Source organism: Musa acuminata, chromosome BXJ3-3, assembly GCF_036884655.1.
Source record: "Musa acuminata AAA Group cultivar baxijiao chromosome BXJ3-3, Cavendish_Baxijiao_AAA, whole genome shotgun sequence".
Lineage (NCBI taxonomy): Eukaryota > Viridiplantae > Streptophyta > Magnoliopsida > Zingiberales > Musaceae > Musa > Musa acuminata.
The window spans coordinates 6799052-6822880 of record NC_088351.1 but is presented as its reverse complement, the minus strand read 5'-3'; the positions used below and the strand labels follow the sequence as shown (position 1 = coordinate 6822880).

Genomic DNA, 23829 nt, shown 5'->3' with positions numbered 1-23829 from the left:
TCTGGATGAGAAAGGAGTAGAGTACCCCATCACAACCTGTTCTTAATTATGAATAACAATCTTACTCTCTGATGAAAAATATCCATTACTACACTGCTAATAATAAATGGTACGCTAGAAGTAGTTGAATCTTTTTTATGAAGAGTGATGGATGTCATGTTCTTGACAATGCAAAAAAAGGATACAATAAGAGGAAAAATGACTAATATTTTTTAACAAGATCTAACTCAGGAGCAGGCACGAATTGTGGAGGAGCAAAGACAAGCAGATCGATTTTGATCAAAGCACGATGAGAGGAAGAGACATTTGGCAAAAGCTACAAGCGGGAGTACCTGAGCAGAGAGAACTTATGCTAGCAACTGATAGCCAATTACCAAAAGCACATGAACCAATGTCGACAGCAACATGCTTCTGTAGTGCCTAAGGAGCGATCATGTGTCACCTGTTCACGGGTTTGTAGAGGACAACAGTCACATACTTGGACTGAAACCTGTGCGTCAGGCCAAGTGCCACCATTGATTGGGAGGAGGATCCCTTCTCTATGAAGAGGTGGTTGAGAACCACATGCTGAGGCTTCAGTGAGGCTTCATCGGTATTCTGCATCCCAAGTACGGTAAGGTGAAGCTGCGGTGGCACAGCTGGTGGCACTTTGGCGAAATCCTCATTCGTTGGAAACGACCAACTGTAGCTGGAGTTTGGAGATGGTGGCAAGTTAAACTCAGAAATGCTCTCCACATTTTCAGGTACATAATCCTGAGAAAAATAAAAAATAATAAGAGGAGATCTTGATCCATTATGGTGTGATAATTTAATGTTTTTGTTATCAGGAGTCAGCTAAAGAGAATCTTATAAAAACATCTTTCATTTTTCATGTCACACATGCACTTGCAGAAACACACATTAGAAAGGAAAAATAACTCACATGAACATCAAGTATATTAGTGATACTCCCCATTCCATCGGTTGCAAAAGGAAGATCAGGAGTATATCTTAATTGGCCATCCACAATGAACTTGTATTGGTAAACTCCAGAAGGGAGAACCATCAAAATAGCATGGTCCTTGCCCGATCTCTGTAAATGCTTCCTGAAAAGCAGAACACAGTTGGCATTTTTTTCTTTTTAATTTCTCCATAAGGGTCTTGGAACAAATATACCTTGAGGTCCAGTTATCCCATGATCCTTCTACCAAGACCACGTTTCCTCCATGGTTCCATGTTATCAATGTTGGGATTCCCTTTTCAAAGGGACCATCCAAAGGTTGATCAGGCTCATTCACCCATTGTTGATTAAATAAACGAGGGGCATCAGTAGCTCCTGGAAGGGGAGGTACAGGAATCTGAAACACATATTTGTCCATTTCATTATTTTAGCAGTGATAGATATGCAAGCTTACAGCAAATTTGCTAACATGTAAGACATGAAACAACTGCCATGTTTCGATCAATTTTGGGCCTCGTATCACAATTAACATCTGCAAATTATTTATTATGTTTTCGAATTATGGCATTCGATTAGAAAATTCTAAAGCATAATACGTAGATGGCTCCAATGTTGGCCATCGGATTTTAAACTGTTCTTCATAATCAAGTATATTAGATGAACAGAACAAGCATTTCTATTCTTAAGTCCCCATTTTTGTGGTCATAACAATATATTATTATAAAGAAAGGATGTCAAATGGCCACTGTTAAAGAAAGATCAATCGACCATGACCCATTCACAAGCATATAAAAGACTAGAAGAATGTGAACATATAGAACTAATATACTGCGATACTTCTTTCATGTACAATAATTAAATCAGGAAGCACAATTCTTTACAATGTTGTTCAATTAAAAGTATTCAAGAATGAAAAGAACAACCAGCTGAAAACTGTATAACAAACACCCAAAAGAAAATTCTGTGAAATACTATAAATATGATTGCTCAATCAACTAGCTAGAGAAAATAAAAGTCGTTGTACCCTAGTGAGACTGATCAACATAGTTTTAACATCTATATACTCTACCTATCTGAAAACAAACAAACCATAATAAATTTTTTTATGAGAATAGAGGTCAGGAAAGCAGAAGATATTAAATTGTGATAACATCCAAGAAAGGAGCACCAGTGAACAGGCTTAACCACCAAACACTAGTTTAACTGTTTAAGTAGACATGTCTGAAATAGGTGAACTATCCTGCCTTTTCAAAACATGAGGCATTTATTCACATAAGTATACTTTACAAGTAACAACAAAAGATCCATGTAGCTGATTCTAAATAGTTGGAACTTTATGACTTTTTTGTTATTTTTGTTATAATATACTTTAAAAGATTGAAAGAAAAAAAAGACGTACCTAGTGCATGAGGCTCCTGCTAATGCGGGGTCTAAAGAAGGTCAATGTAATAAAACAAAAGATTATGGTTGAAAGAAAAGATTGAAAAAAGCAAAAGCATTTTAAATAAATGGTGATATCATTTTTTTGAGAAAACAAGGATAACATCAAAGAGAAGATAAATACTGTAATAAAACAGCAAAAGGAAAAAGAGGAAGCATGGGTCACCAAAAACATCGTAAATTACCTATTTCAATTTTTATAGGCAATCTAAATATGCAAAGATGAAAGTGTTCTAGGTGCAGCTTATCTCTCTAGAAAGAAGCCAACTATAAAACAAGGCAAGCCAAGTTTTCCACCCATTTGCATCAAGTGGTTTCTGCATGTGCTCTGTATGAGAGAAGTAAAAGAGAAACCTTTCGGCAAAAATGTTGTGATAGCTCATTAATGCAATCGTGGTTTCAATTATAGAGGCATACAAAGATTAAAAGGAAAAGAAACAGCTGACAACATTTATGCAAGATCAGTGGTTGTATGAATACCTTTCATCCGCTGCACTAACTTACGAAAAGGTTCTGTGTCAAATGCTAATTCAATTCCAGGTGACTTTATTCTAAGACTGAAAACAGAGTGTGGTGTATCTTTTAACTTAGTGTGATGAATTATGCAATGAACTTTCTAAGTGAATTTAATTGAGAAAGAACTATAAGCAAGAGACACCATCACAACCAATACTTCTGGGCAAAACCATAAAAAGAATTTGCAACATGGTAAATAGCATAGATGAAGTAGAATATGCACATATATTATCAATCTTATATCTTGGTCCTTCACTGAACAACCATAATTTTTAGGATCACCTTATCTGAACACAGAGTAAACAGGTTCAATCACAAAACAATCATTTCTACAGGATCTGGCCAGACTTGCTGGGAAATTGCACAAGGACATTCTCAATTTTATATAACTATTATAGTATCACATAAACAAGAATCACAAAAGACCGGGGGGAACAATGCAAATTCCTGAAATAAAAAAAAGGGTTCAAAACAGAAACAATATATTATTGCAATTCTGTGCCATATGAATTGGCCAACGCTACCAATGTGGAGTAATCAAGCCTCCTTAAAAGGAACAATAATACTATAAAAAGCTATTTGTGAAACCATCAAATTGTTCTTTCTAAATGGCATTTAATAAGCACATATTGAACAGAAACAAGCAGATTAAAACTCTAAAGAAATGATCCCACTGATAATCAAGTAAACATATGACATGCATAAAGATAAAGTGCAACTTAGCAATAACATAAAATCCAAATTGGAGAGGTCCAAACTAAAGTTCCTGTACAAACTGTAAACAGCCAAAGAATCGATTGCAAACTCTAGCAGCTACTCAAAATTGACAATTGTATGCCAACTACCAACAAGAAGATATAAAAGCTCACGAACATGGTTCACATCCATAGTGTCCTAATCCTTCCAATTGATACCCAATGCCCTTCAAACCATCACAATTTAGACAAGAAAGAATAAGGGCCCAGATGCAAAAAAAAAAAAAAAAAGGAATAAGAGAATTCTAAGGCAACTACTCAGCATTAATCATGGAAATGATTTTCTGCCAATGAGCTCTATTAAGTGAACATATTCCTACATTTTCTTATTTTTCTTAAGTATTTTACTATTTTTATCCAAATTGGTTTTGGACATTTTCTACCTCTTATCACAGCCACAAGATTAATCGACTTATAATTTAGCCCATCTACCAATAAAATCAATACATTTTAAAATTGTATGTGAAATGTATGTTCCCTCAATTGCAGCTCCTCAAATGGAGGCAACCTTTATCACTTCCAGAGCCCATATGGTCATTTGTAGAGATCATGATAAAGTGCACTAATTAATAAAATAATCCTGTAAGCATGGGTGAACCAGGTAAAATAAGTGAACTTTAGGTGATACCAGGTAAGTGAATGCATTTCAGATGGGTTGAGTCTGGACATTTACTTAATTAATTTCTTCCTTTTTCAAAACTAGTGTCATTGTTCACTAAATAAATCCTTTTCTCTAGAGCTGCAAGAGACAATACATGCTCAGAATGATTAGAGCTTTGAGTTTCTCATCTTGTAGATTGACTGATATGTTCTGTAAGTTTCAGATATCTTTTATTTTCCAGTTGCTTGAACTGCTAGCAATATGGTTTCCTGTAGATTTCATAATATTTAAAAATATGTTTATTGCTGAGTTTCTACTTTCTACAGATTCTTACAAAGACTTCCATATTTGACCATACATATACTTCCGTATTTATACCCTGAAACTAATATGTTTCCTTCAAACAATAACAGCTACACAAAATTGAAAGCATTGATCCTCAGTCAGTTTTGCAAAATTAACAATCAACTATAACTGCCAAGAACCTGTCAAAGCAAATTTAATCATCCAGGGTATACAATTTCACTAGGTGGAAGGCTACCATCTGGATCCATGGAGATGGTCATGTAACCACATCGCTCTGGCAATTCTCTGCTTGCTAGATATGCAAAACGGGCTTCCATTTTGGCATTCTTAATATCGCTAGTGAACCAATTGCAATAGCTCCTCAATGTAGTAATTCTGAAATACAATTATAAAAGATAGCCAAATGTCGAATAATTACCTCTCTGGCAACATAATCAACATAATCCATGATCAAATCAATCTAGTAAACCTAATTTCTTTAGTGAAAACTTCCTTAAGATTTCATATCCTGGTGTGACACTCTTGAAGCATGCCATATAATAACCCAATCTATGATCCTAAGAAAAATATTGTTCAAATATTTCACAATGAAGTAACTACTAATCCTTTTATATTCTTCCACCGCATAAGCTTGGAAAAGCAATTACGGGGAATAACTCGCTAACATTATCAGTCTATTTATGCAAAACAAAACAAATACCGAACTTGAAAGCTATTAACATCCTCATATCCTATTCACTTCACATTCAAATCAGTGATACCAACGTCATAACCTAAAATATGACAAGTTGTAGCCACCTCCCAATATAATCAACACATCACATTTATAGCCTAATCTAATCTGGCATTATCGTCTAAAAGTCTGAATTCAGCTGTCTAAATTCGTTGATGGATTCATTAAATTGAGAAGAAAATAATCAAAAAAATCATCAACAGGCAAAATAAAACAACAACAAGAATCACCAACACGGCGTTCGTGAACATCACCTGGGGGGCGAATACGAGAGGCGATCGGGATCGTCCGGGACTCTCCGGCGGCCAGCCCTCAGCAGAATCGACCGATCGAATTCGGCTGACGTGGATGGAGCCGGGATCGGCATCGGACCTCGATCGGAAGGAGGGGTCATCGTCGCCACCATCCTCGATCTCATCCCTCCCGCTCACGTTCCCCATCGCCTCCCCCTTGTCCACCCGATGGATTCCAAGCTCCTTTTGCTGCGACCGCGGCTGCGCCCGCCGGCGGGAAGTGGGTGTCGAGAGGCGGCGGAAAAGGAGCTACGGAGAGAGAGATTTCTGAGAGACTTCAGAGACGGTTAAAAACCGATAAAATTATAATAAACAAAAAAAAAACTTCTTTTCTTGCGTACGCAAAGTTTTGAAATAACGTATTTACCCTTATACATTTGTTAATATAACCAACCTATATGTCCCTTCAAATAATTTTGATATTAATAACCATCCAAAAAACTTAGACTAATAGTTACAAATATGGTTTATCTATAATTAATTTGAATTTTGAAATATACTAATAATAAAAAAAATGCCTAACTATTAATATACATCTTTCCCTCATATGAGAGCTTCTAAAATTATTAGTGCCAAATAAAATTTAAGACAAGTGATAGTCAAACACACAAAAAAAAAGAAAAATTAACCACAGTGGTCTCTTCTACATAATGTTTGGTTTAATTTGATGACTAATTAAATAATTTCTTTTATGTTATTTTCTGACTTTGAATTCTATATATCTAAGTTTTACACCATTTTGTTGATCTAAAATTGCTAAGAGTGTGGTTGTCAAAACACAAGAGGTCTCTAATTTTATTTTTAGGATATAAGTGGAAGATACAGTGAGTGGTATACAGAGTATAAACCATCAATCTGGCAATGGTTACAAGATACATAACTTAGGAAGTTTTCATCCATATAACATATGCAACCGATTTTACTAATCATATTTTATGTACATCTACTACGTATAATCTCAATCCTTTTCTAGCTATATAAATAAATCTTTCACAAAATTCCACACTCAAAGCAATAATTAGCTTGCAAATGCAAAGTAAAGGGCATTGACAATACTAGCTGGAACTATAAACATCAGCCATGGCAAATCACATCCAGAATTCACACTTGAGTGAAACCCTCGAGTCCTGCGACTCGAGGCTCATAACACAGTATCGAAGATATGAAGCCAGGAAAGCTCCCCATCATCTGTGCATCAAAGCCCTCTTCAAACACCTCCACCGGAGCCACCAGGCTGTTATCCGGCCGCACGCCGCCGCTCGTGCTGGGCTCTGACGGGACCGAGCCACCGGAGTCGGGGCTCGCGACCGAGGCCGGCGCAGACGCCGTCGAGGCATCATCTGCAGGCTCCGACGGTGAAGAGCAGCTCGTCGTGTCGAGCTCGGCCGTGTCAGCGTCCCGCCCGGTGAGCTTCTGGACGAGGGAACGGAACGTGGCGGCGCTGGTGGTCACCCTCACTGGGTTCGCTATGTACACCACCTTGATCGGCTTCGTCTTCCCCTTGGATCGCTTGAGGCGCTTCCTGTGGACACCGAGTCTCTCCATCCTCCAGCAGCAGCAAGAGAGAGAGAGAGAGAGAGAGCGTTTAACCAGGGAAGGAAGAGGAAGTAACAGGAATCTTTATAGAGAGACAAGGGTGTGGCGCCATCGAAGGAGAGAGCAGATAGTGTACTAGGCGATATTTTTGCCACGTGGCGTCCGGAGAAGATGAGAGAACACGATGACGTTGCCGCCGTGGGATAAGATGACGTGACGGAGAAACAACAGCTTGGCTCGGCTCGGCGTCAGGCGGCTTGCATGGCTTGGGGCGTATTTGGCGCTAAAAGTAAGGCAAATAATTGCAAGACCCAAATATGTTGACACACTTTATCAAGTTGATTCATTGGAGCCCGATATATATTTTATCGTAACCCCAAGAAAATAGATTTTGGGGCCTCATGATCTGGATATGATCAGTCCACAATTGTTGAGACTTATGTGATAATCTAATTTAGAGATGATTTAATAAACCACTTAAATCTTATTGCTGGATGAGAAAATATCTTATTTGAAAGTCATATATATATTAAATGCTTGATTTTGAATAGATAGTGACTCTGTATGACAAGGAAAGCATTTTTATTTGAGTGGAAGACATCTTTTGTCTCTCAACCATAACCATTTTTATCACTAAGTTAAGTCAAAAATTAGGAAGACTTGGATCACTTGTAGTCTCCCGAAAATATTTTAATTAAAATAATTTATGAAAACCTTAAAATTATTAAAATCATGGGAATTAGGTAGTACACTCTTATTTTTCCTTTTTGCGTCACTTGATGCTCACAACACACACGAATCAGACAACTTATTTTAACCTAGTCCATGTTCTTCTTGTTCTCTCTCTCTCTCTCTCTCTCTCTCTCTCTCTCTCTCTCTCTCTCTCTCTCTCTCTCTTTGAGTTTGGACTGATTCACCCAAGTTGGAGGAGATGATGCCACCCTGTGGCACTCCTCGTCCAGTCCTTTCCTTGAATGGGGGTCACTGTCCATCTGTTTTGTATGGGGGTTCCACATCAATGATTGTCTCATATCCACATTTCTACATCCAATGAGCGGCTTGATGCATTCAACCACTGTGTAAACAATTATTTCCCCTAGTTCTCATATCCACTATTTCTTTGGTGTCAATTCATGAAAGCAACCTCCATTCAATGAAGGGGCACATACAATGCACCAGTTACAGTTAACTTTCACTAAATTACAAACAGGAGTTTGGTGTTCATACACCGTAGACACTTTTCTAGATCAAAGACGAAAAGTTAATATACTTTTTAAATTTAAGACAAAGTTTATCCATTAGCTACTTTGGTGAATTCGTGAATCCTAAAGAAGATAGCTCGTTCTTATGCAAACTCACTAGTAGTGGGTGAACAGAGACCACTTGCAGCGCACGCCCACACTGCCTGCCAGACTGCTTTATTCATTGAAATGGACGTGAGCTTTTCTGGAAGGGGGTCCCTATCAAGTTGATAAGTGTGGCAGGCAGCGTTGGTGGCCACTGTGTGCCTGCAGTTGGGTGACCATAAAGCAGTTGTGATATAGAGGGTTGGATTTACCCTTTCAATGTGCCAACATAGTATTAATAATTTTGCTTGTCCATAGAGGAACTTGTCGTGATGCTGCCTGGCGGCCAAGTGGCTTGGCCTTTCAATGGCCACTGTGTGCTTTCTTTGTTTTCTATCTCCCGTAGTGACTTGGCGGCCAAACACTGATGTTAACTGAGACATGATGGCTCGGCTAAAAGCTGAGGCTAAAGCGAAAGAAAGAAAGAAGCCGAGTTCATATGCTGACACAAGAGTTGCCGGTAGGCGGACGCAACTATCGAATTAGCAGCATATAAACATCGAATGACAGCAGTGGATGGTGAAACAACACCAACATCACATAATTGGTCCTATTTTTAGCACAAGAAAATGCTGTGAATATACCCAAGGCTGACAAAAGAGAAGAAGATCAAAGAAGAGCCAATTGGCTTCCAATTTGTCCTGGACAAATTCCACACTTTGTCAAGACACTCTCCTTTTCAAGCCTACAGTGACACTGCGTCGATCTTATCCTCTTCTGCTCCCTTTATTTTTTTGCTTTACTGTGCTAGAAATTAAGTTTGGATTGTGTGGTAAGAGGATTAGATAAGTGACAGGTTACTCCCACGCCTTCCTGTGACATGGAACAGAGTACTAATTCTTGGTTAAGTCCTATATAAAAAAAAAATGGCTGCTCTGTTCATTTCTAGTCCATGGTCAAAGTGTTACTTCTTTTAAGTTACATAATTTAACTTGGTATGACAGTATTCTCCAACATAATAAAAGATTGAGTCCAGTCAACATTGATTGTTTGAACCTTGAATTATCTGTTGACTGACTCTCCTGTTGTCTATAGGGCCAGTAGGGACAGTCTTTAATTCATTAACTACGGGTGCGCTTAACAAGAATATCTTCATCTCAAGTTGAGGGCTTGTTGAAGATCCAGAATAATAGGACTACTGAGCCTTTCTACTTTCCTGACCAAGGAGCAAATACTAAGAGCTATGCAAGTTGCAAAACACATGATAATCCTATGTGCTATAAAAGCCATAATTGTCATGTTTCCAATTATCTTGGAGACATTAATGCAGAAAACTATGATCAAACAGTAACATGAACATGACTTACATAGAAAAACATCTTTTCAGGAAAGAGGAATTAAAACTATGTAAAAGATGTGTCTGATGAGAACCTATTCTAGTGTGAACCAAGAGAGAAGCCATACTAATGACACCCTTCTTTCATGATGTCTTTAAGATGCTGGTCCTGGAATGGTGGTTGCAGAACAAGTTTAGGTGGAACACACTTTATTGTGGGGCTGTCTGCATGTGACACATCAAATTGTTCACCAATCTAAAATCCTTTTTTCTATTGTTGTAACATCACATTGTCACAAGTCCTAGATATGGTCGCTGCAAAATGAATTTGCTGTCCCATGTCAAGTTTACTCGGATTAATCCATGGCAATCAATTTGCTAAATAAAGTTTTTGGCCCAATGTTTCATATATATGCATACATGATATCTGACATGCAATAACAGTCTACACAGGTCATCCTATCAATTCCTCAGTGACCTTTATTTTAGGAAAATGGACTCATTGCAGTTAGCAGATAGCAATCTATCTTTAATTCTTTTCTATGTTTTCTTTCTCTGCCACTAGTTTCCAGCTTCACTCTTTGTCTAGATAATCTGTAAACTTGTGTTTTTCTGTTTGGTTTCAGCTAAATTGCTAATTTTAATAATTCCTATTTTCATTTGGTTTTTACCTAATGCTCATGTTACCTGAATTAACAGGAGAAATGAAAGAGAAAGACAATCATATTTCTGACCTGATATAATTCGCAGAAAAATAGATTATATTACCTGTCCACTATCGCTGGTTAACTGATCTTCCATCACAGAAGCATGATAAAGTTCGGATCAGGATGTAAGGAACCATCAAACGATGCAAATTTCAGCTGCTAAGCCACAAAAGAGTTAACTTGAGGACAGGTAATATATTCGTTTGTTCACCTTGTTTTAAGTTTCTTCCCTCATGGATTATGTTCTCCACCAGATCTAACAAGCATATTTCACACATGGAGAAAAAAAGGGGGGGCGACTCAAGTGATACTACATTTAAGGATCTTAACAGTGCCAATATGAAGATAAAACCACATTTAGTACCTTCCACAGGCGACGCATTATGAACATGCAGCACCAGGACGGTGGACCAACTTGGTTTGCTTCCAACATTTGTTCGTCAGCATGGGCCATTCCACAGGGGACATAAACCTAACAGTCAAAGAATTTTAGAAACATCAATAAAAGGCGTCATTTTGTCTCGAGACATGGAAGTACGAGAAATTCCATTATTTGATAGCGAGTTTAACAAACAAAAATGAGCAGAAATGCATGCAAGCAAACAGATAATGTCAACATCCTATCTCTATCCCTATCCTTGGTATCTCTTGTGCAGTAAAAGAAACCTTGTGCTACTTGGATGATTTTTTCTCTGATGTAACCTCCAATTCAAACTAATCATCAATGTCAACATCCTAATGTTAACTATGAACTTGCTCGATATGTTGCTTCCTAACTGCTCAACATTGTGACCTAGACCATGGGTGCTCTCTACATGTTTCTGTATATATACTTAGAATTCAGAAGATCAACCTGAAAGGTGCACCTTTCACTTTTATTATTTTACTCTTCTTCTACAAGCAATATATTCTTAATCTATTCATGTCCTTGGATAATCGAAAGAAGGTACATAAAACCATCAATTTTATGCAACTCTTGATAATCCATTACAATTTACAACTGACCTTCAATCCCTTGACCTATTGCAACTAAAGTTTCAATTTATACACTTCATCAGTATCTTACAAATTTTAAAGTTCTAAAGTCATCAAGTTCTATAAAAAGCAAATCCAGTCAGTCCATGGGTGGTCAAGGCATCATATAATGCATTTGTCATACGCAGGCATATATGCAGCCATATATTGTGGTTTGTTAATGCTTAAACTAATACATAACTCTGCAGAAATAAAAAATTAATCAAGTCTAAAATATTGATAGGTAAATATATGCTGTTGTCAAATCAAGATCTACGAGACTGCATTCCTCATTGAATATCCTTTCAAACTGAAACCACAAAAGCAGGTCCAGATCTATGTGCTCAGGTGACATATTATCATGGAGACATCATATTACAATGCCATAACTACAGTGATAGTGGAACAATAGGAAAAAGATAAGAAACATGAATCACATATGGAATCATATTTTCATGCAATTGCAGACAGCACATGCTCCCATTCACATGTACAATAATAATGCACATTGAAGCTGCTGGCTGCATATCCAAACGTGGGAGATCGAATGAGCATCAAGACACAACAGAATCTCAGTTGATGTTCTATTCAATATTATGCAAGATCTAATCAGATACCAATTTTCTTTCGTCTAAAGAAATAACTAAATAAGAGGAAACCTTCATTTTTCCATTATATTAACTATATAATGGAAACACATCTTCTCATGATTAGTGATGAATATGGAGTTCAAAATTGATCCTTTGGACAAATGATTAACAAACACACTGAGATCCATCAAAAAATCCACTGTTAGATCAAGACTTTTAACTAACATGACTACATGAGGAGTAATTTAAACACATTAGCAGGAAGGCAGACAAACTAAGAGACAAAGTCCTTAATATTGTTTTTGATATTTATTTCAGTCTTTTAACTAATATGACTATGAGTAGGCATTTAAACACATTAGCAGGAAGGAAAAAATACGAAGAGAAGAAGTCTTTAATTTTTTTCATATTTATTTCCAGAAATTTAACCGATATTAGAAGTACTTCTTCAGGAGATAATGAATGCAGTACAACGTAAGCATTTTTTATGTTGCCAACCAATAATTTGTAATACTTCTATCGTTAATTGATATTCAACTATTACATCTATGATGTTGTATGGACTTTCCACAGCTAATCCACCTTAGAGAATAGTTGTTTACTTGCTGTTCAATGTATGTTCCTTTTGTTCTCTCAAAAATATATTATGATAAAGTTGTGAATTGAAATTTTTTATTAGAGTATTACACATGAAAATATAAGAACAAGACTAATACTCTTACCAGGGGCCTAGTGCTGCTGCTAGTTCATGATTCCAGATCTGGCAAACCCAAGAAGGAGTAATTTGGATCAGAACTTCCAAGCAAAGGAATATACTCTGACCCCCTAACATGAACGCTGAAGCAAGCTGAAAAAGAAAACAAAGTAAAAGAGAATATTAAAGTAGTTTTCAACCAAAATGACACTCCTTGTCTTCTAAACGAAAGCACTTACAGCATTAATAAGCAGCCACCAAAAGTCAGAATAACTCATTATTTCTTTAAAAACAGTAGTAGTTTTCAAGTAAAGACAATACTCTTAATCTTCTAATGAACAGCTAGAGCACTCATAAGAGACAATCACACAGCAGAAACTTCCATTATATCTTTCTAGTTAAATTTTATATAATAAATGTTCCATATTAGTTCAATCATGTTTTATATGTTACCAACAAAATTCTAAACATTTGTTACACAATCATTAATGCCATGCAAAAATGTGGACACTTGCTGATAAATGCCAAAGCAACATGATGATAAAATTAGTCTTGATGTTGTTCAATTCCATAATTTGCAATTCGAAAATAAAGCTTGCAATGGCTTCCTGAAGCTTATCCAAAAAGATGTGTAAAAGTTACATAGTATAAGCTGTGAAACTTGCTAGAACAAGATATGTGATGATTTTTTGCCATAGTCATACATACCAGTTCATGGATGCACTATAACCAAAAAAGATAACATTGTTCATGGTGAACAAAATTGTTAATCGACATACAAAAAGATTGGAAGCAGAAGGAAGTTCATCTCAATTAAGTTATATAAAATTATTTAAGCAAATCTATCAAGCTGGGAATGATCTAATATGCTAATAGAAGGCCCAGCTTAGTAGTATTGCTGACAGTTATCCATAAGCAACTTCCATTATAATCAGTTTCAAATTACAAGATTTTTTATTCTACACTAACATCAAATTGACAATGGCTCCCAAGTTGAAAATTTTCCCAAGAGGCATTCAACCACAAGATCAACAAAGCCATAACATTTCAAATATTTTGGATTGACTTTTGCTTTCATTAAGATATGTAAAGAGTCAAATCTTTCAACCAAGATCTGTAATTTCGTACCGTACCAGAGTTTCGACGTTCGCTCGGTACAATATGAAACTGTATACCGAGCGATATACCGTTCGGTATATATATATATATATATATATATATATATATATATATATATACGAGGCGACGTCGTCGAACGTCGCCTTTTTCTAATATATATATATATATATATATATATATATATATATTATTTTTATTTTTTTTCCCCGGTAATGAGCGGTCCGCGTATCGGTATGCCGTCGGACCGGTACGTACCGCCCGTATCATGCGGTATCATTCGATATTGCCTACCTTGCTTTCAACAATAACAACAACAAAGCTGTAACTCCCAACTATTCGGGGTCGACTACATAGATCTTTTGCCACCATTGAGATTCATAAAGGTCATATACTTAGTTAAGTTCAAAGTACTTAAATATTTATTTATAGTTTCTATTAAAATCTATTTAGGTCTTCCTCTATCTCTCCTCGTACCATTAACATTAATCATTTCATCTATTCTGACTACCATATCCGGAAGTCTTCTACGCACATGCTTATACTATCTTAAACGATTTTCTCTCATCTTATCCTTTATCGAAACGATATGTAGTTGTTCACAAATAAAAGTATTTCTTTTTCTATCTTTCCTAATAATTCTACATATCCATCTCAACATTCTCATATCGACAACAGAAACTTTTTGTATATGTTATTTCTTAACTGTCCAACACTTAGATCCATAAAGTATTATTGGTCTCACAACTGTCTTATAAAATTTTTCTTTTAATCTCAAAAGTATCCAATGATCCCACAAGACTCCTAAGTCCTAACACCACTCACCATTTAAACTATTCGGTTTTTATTCTATGAATAATATCTTCATCGATCTCTCTATCTTGTTGAATAATTGATCCAAGATACCTAAAGTTTTTACTCAAAGAGACTTCTCGTTCATCCAACTTAATTATATTCTCCTGTCTATTCCTAGAATCATTAAAATTACATTTTATATATTCAATTTTAGTTCTACTTAATCTAAAACCTTGAGTTTCTAAGACTTGCCTTCGTAACTTAAGCTTTCATCAACTAAGATAATATCATCAGCAAAAAAGGTGGACGGTTGTGTTAGGTTACTAACAACCAAATGAAAAAGGTAAAGGATTACATTAGGTCAACAAGTTTATCTTCAGTAAGGTAAAGGGTTGTGTTAGGTCAGCAACTAAGACAATATCATCAGCAAGTTTATAATCGAAAACACTGCCAATGACGATCTCAAGGCCAAATAAAAAAGGTGGAGGGTTACATAGGTCACTGATAACCAAAGTAAAACTCTGTCAAATCTCATGAACACAGATCTTAACCGATTAAAGAGCCATATCTTTAGTTAAGTTAAAAATATTTAAATCTTTATTTATGCTTTCTACTAAAGTCCTTTTAATCTCCTCTAACTCTCATCACACAACTAATACCACTAATAGTAATCATTTCACATCTTCTAACTATCAGCATTTTCTATAGGTCTCCCGAACACATCCCTATCATCTCTTAAACGATTCGTCCTCATTTTATCCTCTATTCAAGCGATACCTAATTATTTACAAATGAATATTTTTTATCCTATCTTCCTAAAAACTCTATTAGTAACTCCATATATCCACATCTATATTCTTATCTCAATAACACAATCTTTTTATATATATTGTTTCTTACCCACCAAATACTCAATTCCATAAAACATTATTGACCTAACAATTGTCTTATAAAATAAGTAAATATTTTAAAACACAATGTCAGTTAATAGGCAAGATAAAGTGCAAATTAACCTCCATTTATTTGAAATGTAACCATGTCATATCTGTTCTTAAATATGGATCAGTAAAAATAATTGCATGCTCAATGGAGCTATCGCAAAGTATTTTTTGTGAGCTTGAAAGCTTGAAATATTATTTAGATAGTATTGGATTCGGAACTCCCTACAACAATTATATCCAACTTTATAAGGAACACAATTATTTTATACCCAAGTTACAAACTTTGCTAGTTGATATAAGTCAAAGACCAAACATTTATTTGTCTTTGATCTCTTTTTTTATTCCCATGATAAAGCAGAGAAGGATGACAAGTTTTAAATAATAAGATATAAGATATCTTGAAAACAGAAACAAAAAAACAAAGGATTACCATTTTCAATCTTCACTAGGCTTTGAAGCATTGTATCCATTTTCTTCTTCATCTCGAAGTTATCATCCATAAGAGGTACAAGAAGGGTTAACTCCCTGTATATGTCCCGTACAAATCTACAAATCTTCTCAGCATATTCAACCTCTCCATCTGAAATACGACCAATGGCTAGTCTCATAAGCTCCCCAGTCAAATCTGCAAGCTAAAAGAAAATAGATAAAGTCTAAGATGCCCTTTGTCACCAAGAATTTTGGTAGATACATGAGTGAAAGTTGAAACTGTTAAGACAAACTAGAACTAACCCCCAGGAGGTAGTCGAGAACATTTATTTGTAAAGGCTCAAGAGACTCGTCACTAAGAGAAAGCAAAGAAGCATTAATCTCAGCAAGATTAAGTAGTGTTCCAGCCTTGCAAAATCTACAAAGTGTTGCAGCTTCAACATACTCTTGGACCTACAAAATGTAAGCATTAAGAGATGATCACAAAATGACCAAAACAAAAGGGCACACAGAAGCTAACAGCAAATGTATAGGCACGTCTAAGCTTCCAAAAATCAGTCCCATCCAACTCCTTCACTAGTTTTGACATATATTGATCAGTCACAGCAGCAAGATCATTTTCTGCCTTCGCCAACACATCTTCTCTATTGCCTTTACTCATTCTGACAAAAAGAGAAGCAATAGGATCAAAATCATATAAAAAAAATGGAGGATGATAATTACAAAGCACTTCTGTTTGTAGTTAGATGAAAAGAAAAAAACAATAAAAATAAAAAGCATGCACAAAAAATACAAGGGTCATGACACATAGCAGAAGATCATGAAGCAGCCACATAGGAAGGTAATTTCCTTAGACTCCCCAACATAAATAAGCATCGTCTGAGAGTTACAGCCATGGAGGATAATGAGGTATAACTGACAAGTAAATACAATCATGAGAGTCATATATAAGCTGTAAAATAAGAACAAAACTCAATCAAATTAAAGGGATATTAATTTTATATTGTTACTAGCTAGTTAGTTATTTTGACTATTATGCTCCTCTCAGCATCTGACAAGTACATATGTCAGTACAGACTCCACTGAATTATTGTTGATGGTCCATAAAAAAATGACTTAAGTAATAGCTGGCCCTATGAGTTTGAACTTTTATCAAACATGTTGCTTGCCAAAACAAACATGAAGCATTGAATCATAACAAGTATTATCATAAATCCATAGATGTAGAATCTGCTGTACAGGTAATAGAAGTCATAAATCTGTTACATATCTTACCTATGCACCTGAAATATGACCTTTTTGCTGTTCATTGTCACATCACGACTAGCCTTGACAACTCTCTCCCGTTTGTCATTCTACAATGCCAATGAAACAAATCTTAAAGGACAATCTCAACAATATATCTACAACTCAAACTATGTCACAAGCAAAAAATACAAAGCCACATAGACCAACACATCTGCTGACTAAAAGATTGCTTTGAGAAATTCACTGAGCATGAAAATTGTACCAAATGGCAGCTAGTCAATGATAAAGAGCTAGATTAATAGTTAACTTTGATTCTTGAAACACATGCAAGTAGGTCAACCTATTTCCTAGCTTCGATGATCACCAAGTGATCAAAATGCTCTTGGTACACCACGCTAGGCAACTTTACAGACCTAATAATGTCCTAGTAAGAGCTACTGCTTCCAGGCAAGAGAGGTTTCACCCCACCACATGTTAAATTTATGAAACATACAACTGAGGGAAGAAAACAGCTAGTAAATAGCTTATTGGAAAATCATACAGAAATGTAAAATAAAAAAAAGTAAGAAAAAACTAATTCGACCTAACAAGCCTGACTCAACTTATTGCTCCAGTCCAACTCCACAACAAAAATAAAAAAGAGCTACTTGATCTTCGTTGTCCAGTTCAAGTTCTGACCATGTGCACTGTGCAGCGCATACTAACATGATCTAATCTTAATTTCAACACCATGCACTACAGCACCTGCCCCATATTAAGGTCCAGCATTGAATTAATAACGAATATTCAGATTCTGTAGCAAAGAATAGCTAGGAGAGAACCAAATTATTTTAACTAGGCATCTATATTTTCAACCAATAGTAAGAGAAAGTGTAAAACTTTGGCTGAATATTAGGCCAGAAAATGAATATCAACCTGTGTCCTTTTAAAACAAGTATTTTTTTTACGTAGGAGAATCGTAGTGTCCTTAGGATCGACGACATTCGTTAGCCTCCCGACTTCTTCGTACTGCATTTCCATTTTAGACTCCAAACATCTCAAGAACTAAACCCATTTTGTTTTCATAGTGCTATGTACCATCGCAAAACAGAATGAATGGGAAGCAAAGAGACAATGGAAACCATACCAGCTGGTTGAGGTAATCGGTGTATTTGGCGAACTCCTCCCTCATGGGCGAGTCAGATGTTGCCGTCGACGTCGTCATCGCCCTCGGCTTCTTTCCGGAACCCAGGATCGACGCGCCGCTAGCAACTGCAATCAGAAGGGAAAAAGAACGCAGACAATCTCGTCAAACAGGCGGATTTGGTCGATTAGGGCACGGTACGTCCCATGGGCTTCAAGGAGGTACTAACTCTGATGGAGGCGTTGAGGTTTGGTGGCCATGAGAGAAGAGGATAACCGCTGGCTGCAAGCGGCATACAACATCAACATCTGTCGCTTAAGCTCACGCCCACCGCCCTCGCCCTCTACGGGGTTTCGGCCGCTGGTCATTTTTAATAACGGATCCATATATCGGGTTTGTAACGGAGTATGACATAACAGGTTATAACGGATCCATCATTATAGTGGCTATTATCTTTAAAATATATATAAATCATCTATTCATCTTTAAATATGTTTAAACAAAATTGGGTAAGAAATCACAACCACACGTCTGGAAGATCATTCTATAACGCATCAAGTTGACCAACTTTCCTATCTGTGTTATGAGTAATGTAAGATGAAGATATTACGTTGACAATTTTTAGTTGAGTTTTTATGTTGATCAAAATATTTCGAATTTGAGGAAGTTGGGTTATTAAGCCAAAGTATAATAAGTTGATAGTTCGTTTTGATCCAAATATCTTTCAAACCATCCAACTATATTATGAAAGGTATCAATCTCATCTATGTTAACAAATATAAATCATCAATTCAAAGGAATATTACAGTGAGGGTGAGCTCAAATATTAAGTTAAATAGCGGCCGTTATTTTACTTGATGTCTGCACCAAAAATTCGGCCGAATTACGATATTTCATTATAACGCATGTTATATACTTTGATGATCGCAGCAATAGATATCCCGGTTTCGTGCTATTTTAGAGGCCTTTTCAGCGTCTCTAGGGTTTTAGATTAGAAGGCGGCTTTCGGAGGAAAGAAGTGATGGAGACCAAACGAGTAGAAGAATACGAAAGGGACGAAGAGGAAGAGGAGGATGAGGAGCAGATGGAAGAAGAATGGGATGACTGGCAGTCGGAGGAGGAGGAGGAATCTTCCTCCCGTTGCCTCTGCTTGTTCTGTAGCTCGAGATTTGGCTCCGCGGAGATTTTGTTCGACCACTGCCGATCCGAGCACTCCTTTGATTTCCACCACGTTGTTCGTGAGTTGGGCTTAGATTTCTATGGCTCCTTCAAGCTTATCAACTATGTGAGGTCTCGGGTGGGTAGCCAATCTTCTGTTGATTGCTTTTGATGTTGGATTTTCTTTTGCAATCTTTAAAACTATGATGTTTTAATGTCTTGTTTTTGTATTCCGGGATTATACATGTGTCAAAATGGTTCTGGTGAATTGTTGTTCGGCAAGTATTTGATTCTGTAATTTATTGGCCGCTTCATGGAAATTGTCACAACCTGTCAGTGGCAATTCCTTTTAGTTTCGGTTGCGCTAATAATCTTTTTCGGTCTTTTAGTTATGAGTAATACAGCATAAAAAAGAAAGATTGATGCTGACAATATGCTCGAGAAGATTTGCGCTGCACTTTAATTGAACAACTAGGGTAATGCAAAGAAAAGTTTCGACACTAACAACTTCTATATGTTCTGTTTTCCAGGTTGCAGAAAACAAATGTTGGTGTTGCGGACTTACCTTACAGTGTAGCAGAGATCTTCAGAACCATTTACATCCAGCTTCTAATTTTGAACAGGATGGAAAATTTTTCTGGGAGGATGACTTGTATTTAAAACCATATATGGTAGATGATCCACTTCTGCATAGTTTTGCTGGTGATGAAGATGAGGAAGAAGATCCTCCTGCAGTAGATGAAGAAACGATGAGAGAGCTAATGACCAGTGAGGAACTACCCAAACTTTGTAATGATGGTCAAAGCATGATAAATGGTGATTCTCCCATGTCTGATGTTTTTAAGGACACTGGAAATACAGAGGCATCTCTAGACAGCATGGATAAAATTTCTCAGGGAATGATGACCAACGGCATGATTCTTAGGCCGTGTGATCAGAAGCTGAAAGATAAGCAATTAAGGGTGTCTCTTGCAAATGTTGTTGCAAGGAAAATAAAAAATGTAAATGAGAAGTACTTTGGTTCTTATGGCTCTTTTGGTATACATAGGGAGATGCTTAGTGACAAGGTGCGTTATTTTGCAGTTGTCTATGTTCTTCGTTAACCCTTTATTAGGAGAAGAATAATTCAACCTCTTGTCAAAATAGGACCTTAAGTGCTTTAATTATTTTGTATGATCATTTTCCTTGTTGTTGTCTATGTTTTAAAATATTTAATGCAATATCAACATTCAGGTAAGAACGGATGCTTATAGAGGAGCACTTTTAAATAACCCATCTCTTATTAACGGAGCTACTGTTTTGGATGTTGGTTGCGGCACAGGAATCTTAAGGTAACCATGATTACCTTGCTCTTTCTAGTTTTAATTGGCTATCCCACAATACTTTTTTTTTTTTGCTGAATAGTGAAATGAAGAATGACTGAAAATCAAAGTTGATTATTGCTAGGTTACTTCAGTATACCTTTTCTGCTTATTAAAGTTTATTACTGTCACACTTATTTTCAGCAATGTTCATGTGCATTTTCCCCAGCATAACAATTCCATGTCATTCACATGTGATCGCCACTGCTGTTCCAAACCTGAAAGCTCAATTTGTCATGTTCCATATCCTACCACGTAAAGAGAGGCAAAATTTCTGCCACGATTGGAAAATCTTCTAGTCCTCAAATGCCATTCCAATCTTGTCTTGGATGGGAACCAGAGCCTTCTCTCCTGTGGAAAACAGCTGGTTCCCTCCCTCCCTAGCAAGGTCAAACTTTGTTCAAATTATGGGAACAGTTATATTCAAAATATCATAATACTAGTGTATAGTGATGTCTGGTGGTTAGCCGATGGTAGATAAAATTTTGGTCTCGAAGTCTTCCAAAGCATGTCATTTATGATGGGGATCCCCATAAAGCAAACACATGAGGTGGTATGCTTATGAGTTACATGCTTAATTTGGCCCATAATGAAGCATTTGGTCAGTGATAATAAAAAATGATAAATATAAACTGGTTGCAATGGATTTCGCAAATAGCAACAAAGTTTAAATTATTTGTCATGAATTTACATGGAATAAATTTTAGGTTTATGTTGTGCTGTATTTATCCATATTTTGATTTTATTGGCTTTAGATTTATTACTGATTGTTGTATATGTGATGGGGTTGATCTCTCTGAAATATTTGAGAATCTGCCTTATTACTTTGTATCTATTACTGTGTAATAGTTTTATTGTTTACCTTGTGTTTCTTCTTTTAGTCTTTTTGCAGCTCAGGGTGGGGCGTCAAAGGTAATTGCTGTTGAAGCAAGCTCGAAGATGGCTGCTGTCGCAACTCAGGTAACTTGTTATTTTAACTTGAGTGTTCTTTTTGGTAGACTAGTTTTGCCTTTGATTATTCTATTGCTTGGTTACTGCAGATAGCTAGGGATAATGGCCTATTGTCAGAGGACAGCATGAAAGGTGAAGAGCAGCATTCTGGAGTAATAAATGTGGTGCAATGTATGGTTGAAGAGCTTGACAAATACATATATATTCCACCTAATAGTGTTGATGTACTAGTCAGCGAGTGGATGGGTTATTGCCTATTATATGAATCCATGCTCAGTTCAGTTCTCTATGCACGTGATAGATGGTTGAAGCCTGATGGTGCCATTCTCCCAGATACTGCAACCTTAGTAAGGCTGCAATAGTGCATTATCTTAACCAACAATTTTTTATTCAATTTTAAGATATTTGAGTTGAGCTGTTATATTTTTTTCTTTCGTAGTTTGCAGCTGGATTTGGAAGAGGTGGAACAAGCATTCCTTTCTGGGAAAATGTATATGGTTTTAACATGTCTTGCATTAGCAAGGAAGTTATGGAGGATGCTTCCTGTGTTCCTATTGTCGATGCAATAGACAGTCGGGATATCATGACGGAATCAGAAGTTATCCATGTAAGTCCAAGTTGAACTTTTACATAATTCAGCCTCTACTAACTCTCATCAGCAGTTTTAGAAGCACACTTTTAGTTTAATCAATATATTCTGTGTGGCCTCTGAAGGAATGAGCATGCAAGAAAAGTTGAAAAATATTTCACACCCTTCTTCAAGCTAACTATTCTACCTTACAAAACTATTTATGATACATCTAGCACTAATGTCTTGCAACACCATACCATCACCTGATTGAGTTATGCATGAATCATTCAAAATAGACAGAATTTGGACTTTGTCGAGTGTTGTTCTGCTTAAAAGTATTTGACACCTCATAATGTTTTTGTCAATGATTTACCGGGCTTTGCAATGCAGTTCATTTAAGGATCTGATAAGAGGAAGATCATTACAATAAGAGATAAATTATGTTTCTAAACACCCTTTATCATTTAATAGTTTGCCTGGATACTATTGAACTGTTCATCTTTGTTAGTAGCTGCTAATACAGCTTTTTCAATTGCATTGTAAATTTCAGTCCATTGATCTGGCCACCATGAAGATAGATGAGATGGATTTCACAGCAATCTTCGAGTTGAAACTGAGAACAGATCCTGCTAACAATGCAACATCTAGAACATGTCCTTGCTATGGGATTGTGCTGTGGTTTGATACTGGTTTCACCAACAGATTCTGCAAGGAGATGCCTACCATTCTCTCTACTTCACCTTACACTCCATGGACTCACTGGTCTCAGACCATCTTGACATTTCGAGAACCAATCACTATGACATCTTCTGATGCTTTTGTCAGCACTACGGCAGCAGTTGGCACAGAAGAGAGCCCCGCTGTTAGGATCAGAGCCCGCGTCAGCATTGCTCGGTCCTCAGAACACCGCAGCATAGACATATCACTGGAGATTTCAGGCATCAGCTCGGATGACCGGAAGCACAGTTGGCCAGTTCAAATCTTCAGTTTGTGATGAGATTTTGATATCTTTGTGGCAGCTCAAAATTTTCTTTTCCTGGGCTGTTGTGGCATCGACGTGTTATTTTATATGCTATTTATATATTGGTCTTTTATCGTGAAATGTAGGGGCAATATGTCTGGCGGCTATTATGATAAACCGGTGCTAAACTTCCTAAATCTCAAAAGAGAAGGTTAATGATGAATTAACAAAATTCTACTTGGAGTTTCTTTTATCATGTTTCTTTAGCATTATATGCATGAAATTGATTATGTGCCAATCTAACTATATAAAGCACTTCGTGTTCATTAATTTTAGCTAAAAATGAATGGTTGGTTTGAGTGGCCATAACCCCAGTTCCAAGATCATGATCACCTAATCAATGTGTTTCTAATACTTATATTCCAGCC

General features: G+C 36.5%; 3 protein-coding genes across 3 annotated transcripts; 1 reads left to right on the top strand and 2 right to left on the bottom strand.

The window, feature by feature from the left end:
* Positions 1-110: 110 nt before the first annotated feature.
* On the bottom strand, positions 111-7187 carry LOC135586966 (SNF1-related protein kinase regulatory subunit beta-1-like). The gene is made up of 5 exons (XM_065144216.1): positions 6692-7187; positions 5546-5833; positions 1156-1337; positions 923-1085; positions 111-753 (listed from the first exon to the last, which is right to left on the bottom strand). The coding sequence occupies exons 1-5, from the start codon at positions 7127-7129 to the stop codon at positions 439-441; spliced, it is 1386 nt and encodes a 461-aa protein (XP_065000288.1). The 5' UTR covers positions 7130-7187; the 3' UTR covers positions 111-438.
* Positions 7188-10575: 3388 nt separating this feature from the next.
* On the bottom strand, positions 10576-18767 carry LOC135634065 (uncharacterized). The gene is made up of 8 exons (XM_065144227.1): positions 18629-18767; positions 18403-18527; positions 17304-17383; positions 16549-16690; positions 16332-16481; positions 16030-16231; positions 12776-12900; positions 10576-10921 (listed from the first exon to the last, which is right to left on the bottom strand). Exons 1-7 carry the CDS (start codon positions 18765-18767, stop codon positions 12800-12802), a joined length of 939 nt encoding a protein of 312 aa, XP_065000299.1. The 3' UTR covers positions 10576-10921; positions 12776-12799.
* A 609-nt stretch (positions 18768-19376) lies between these two features.
* Positions 19377-23654, top strand: LOC135634062 (probable protein arginine N-methyltransferase 3). The gene is made up of 7 exons (XM_065144215.1): positions 19377-19696; positions 20088-20624; positions 20791-20888; positions 21800-21878; positions 21959-22216; positions 22309-22476; positions 22991-23654. The coding sequence occupies exons 1-7, from the start codon at positions 19421-19423 to the stop codon at positions 23432-23434; spliced, it is 1860 nt and encodes a 619-aa protein (XP_065000287.1). The 5' UTR covers positions 19377-19420; the 3' UTR covers positions 23435-23654.
* The last annotated feature ends 175 nt before the right edge of the window (positions 23655-23829 follow it).

Excerpts from the sequence above, each read along its gene's own strand:
- LOC135586966 (XM_065144216.1), bottom strand. The coding sequence starts at position 7,129 with ATGGAGAGACTCGGTGTCCACAGGAAGCGCCTCAAGCGATCCAAGGGG. Across the intron at positions 1,338-5,545 it reads CTCTCGTATTCGCCCCCCAG|ATTCCTGTACCTCCCCTTCC; the intron begins GTGATGTTCACG and ends TATGTGTTTCAG. Across the intron at positions 1,086-1,155 it reads TGGGATAACTGGACCTCAAG|GAAGCATTTACAGAGATCGG; the intron begins GTATATTTGTTC and ends TCTGCTTTTCAG.
- LOC135634065 (XM_065144227.1), bottom strand. The coding sequence starts at position 18,767 with ATGACCAGCGGCCGAAACCCCGTAGAGGGCGAGGGCGGTGGGCGTGAG. Across the intron at positions 17,384-18,402 it reads CCGATTACCTCAACCAGCTG|AATGACAAACGGGAGAGAGT; the intron begins GTATGGTTTCCA and ends TTGGCATTGTAG. Across the intron at positions 16,482-16,548 it reads GACGTGCCTATACATTTGCT|GTCCAAGAGTATGTTGAAGC; the intron begins GTTAGCTTCTGT and ends TACATTTTGTAG.
- LOC135634062 (XM_065144215.1), top strand. The coding sequence starts at position 19,421 with ATGGAGACCAAACGAGTAGAAGAATACGAAAGGGACGAAGAGGAAGAG. Across the intron at positions 20,625-20,790 it reads GGGAGATGCTTAGTGACAAG|GTAAGAACGGATGCTTATAG; the intron begins GTGCGTTATTTT and ends ATCAACATTCAG. Across the intron at positions 20,889-21,799 it reads TGCGGCACAGGAATCTTAAG|TCTTTTTGCAGCTCAGGGTG; the intron begins GTAACCATGATT and ends TTCTTCTTTTAG.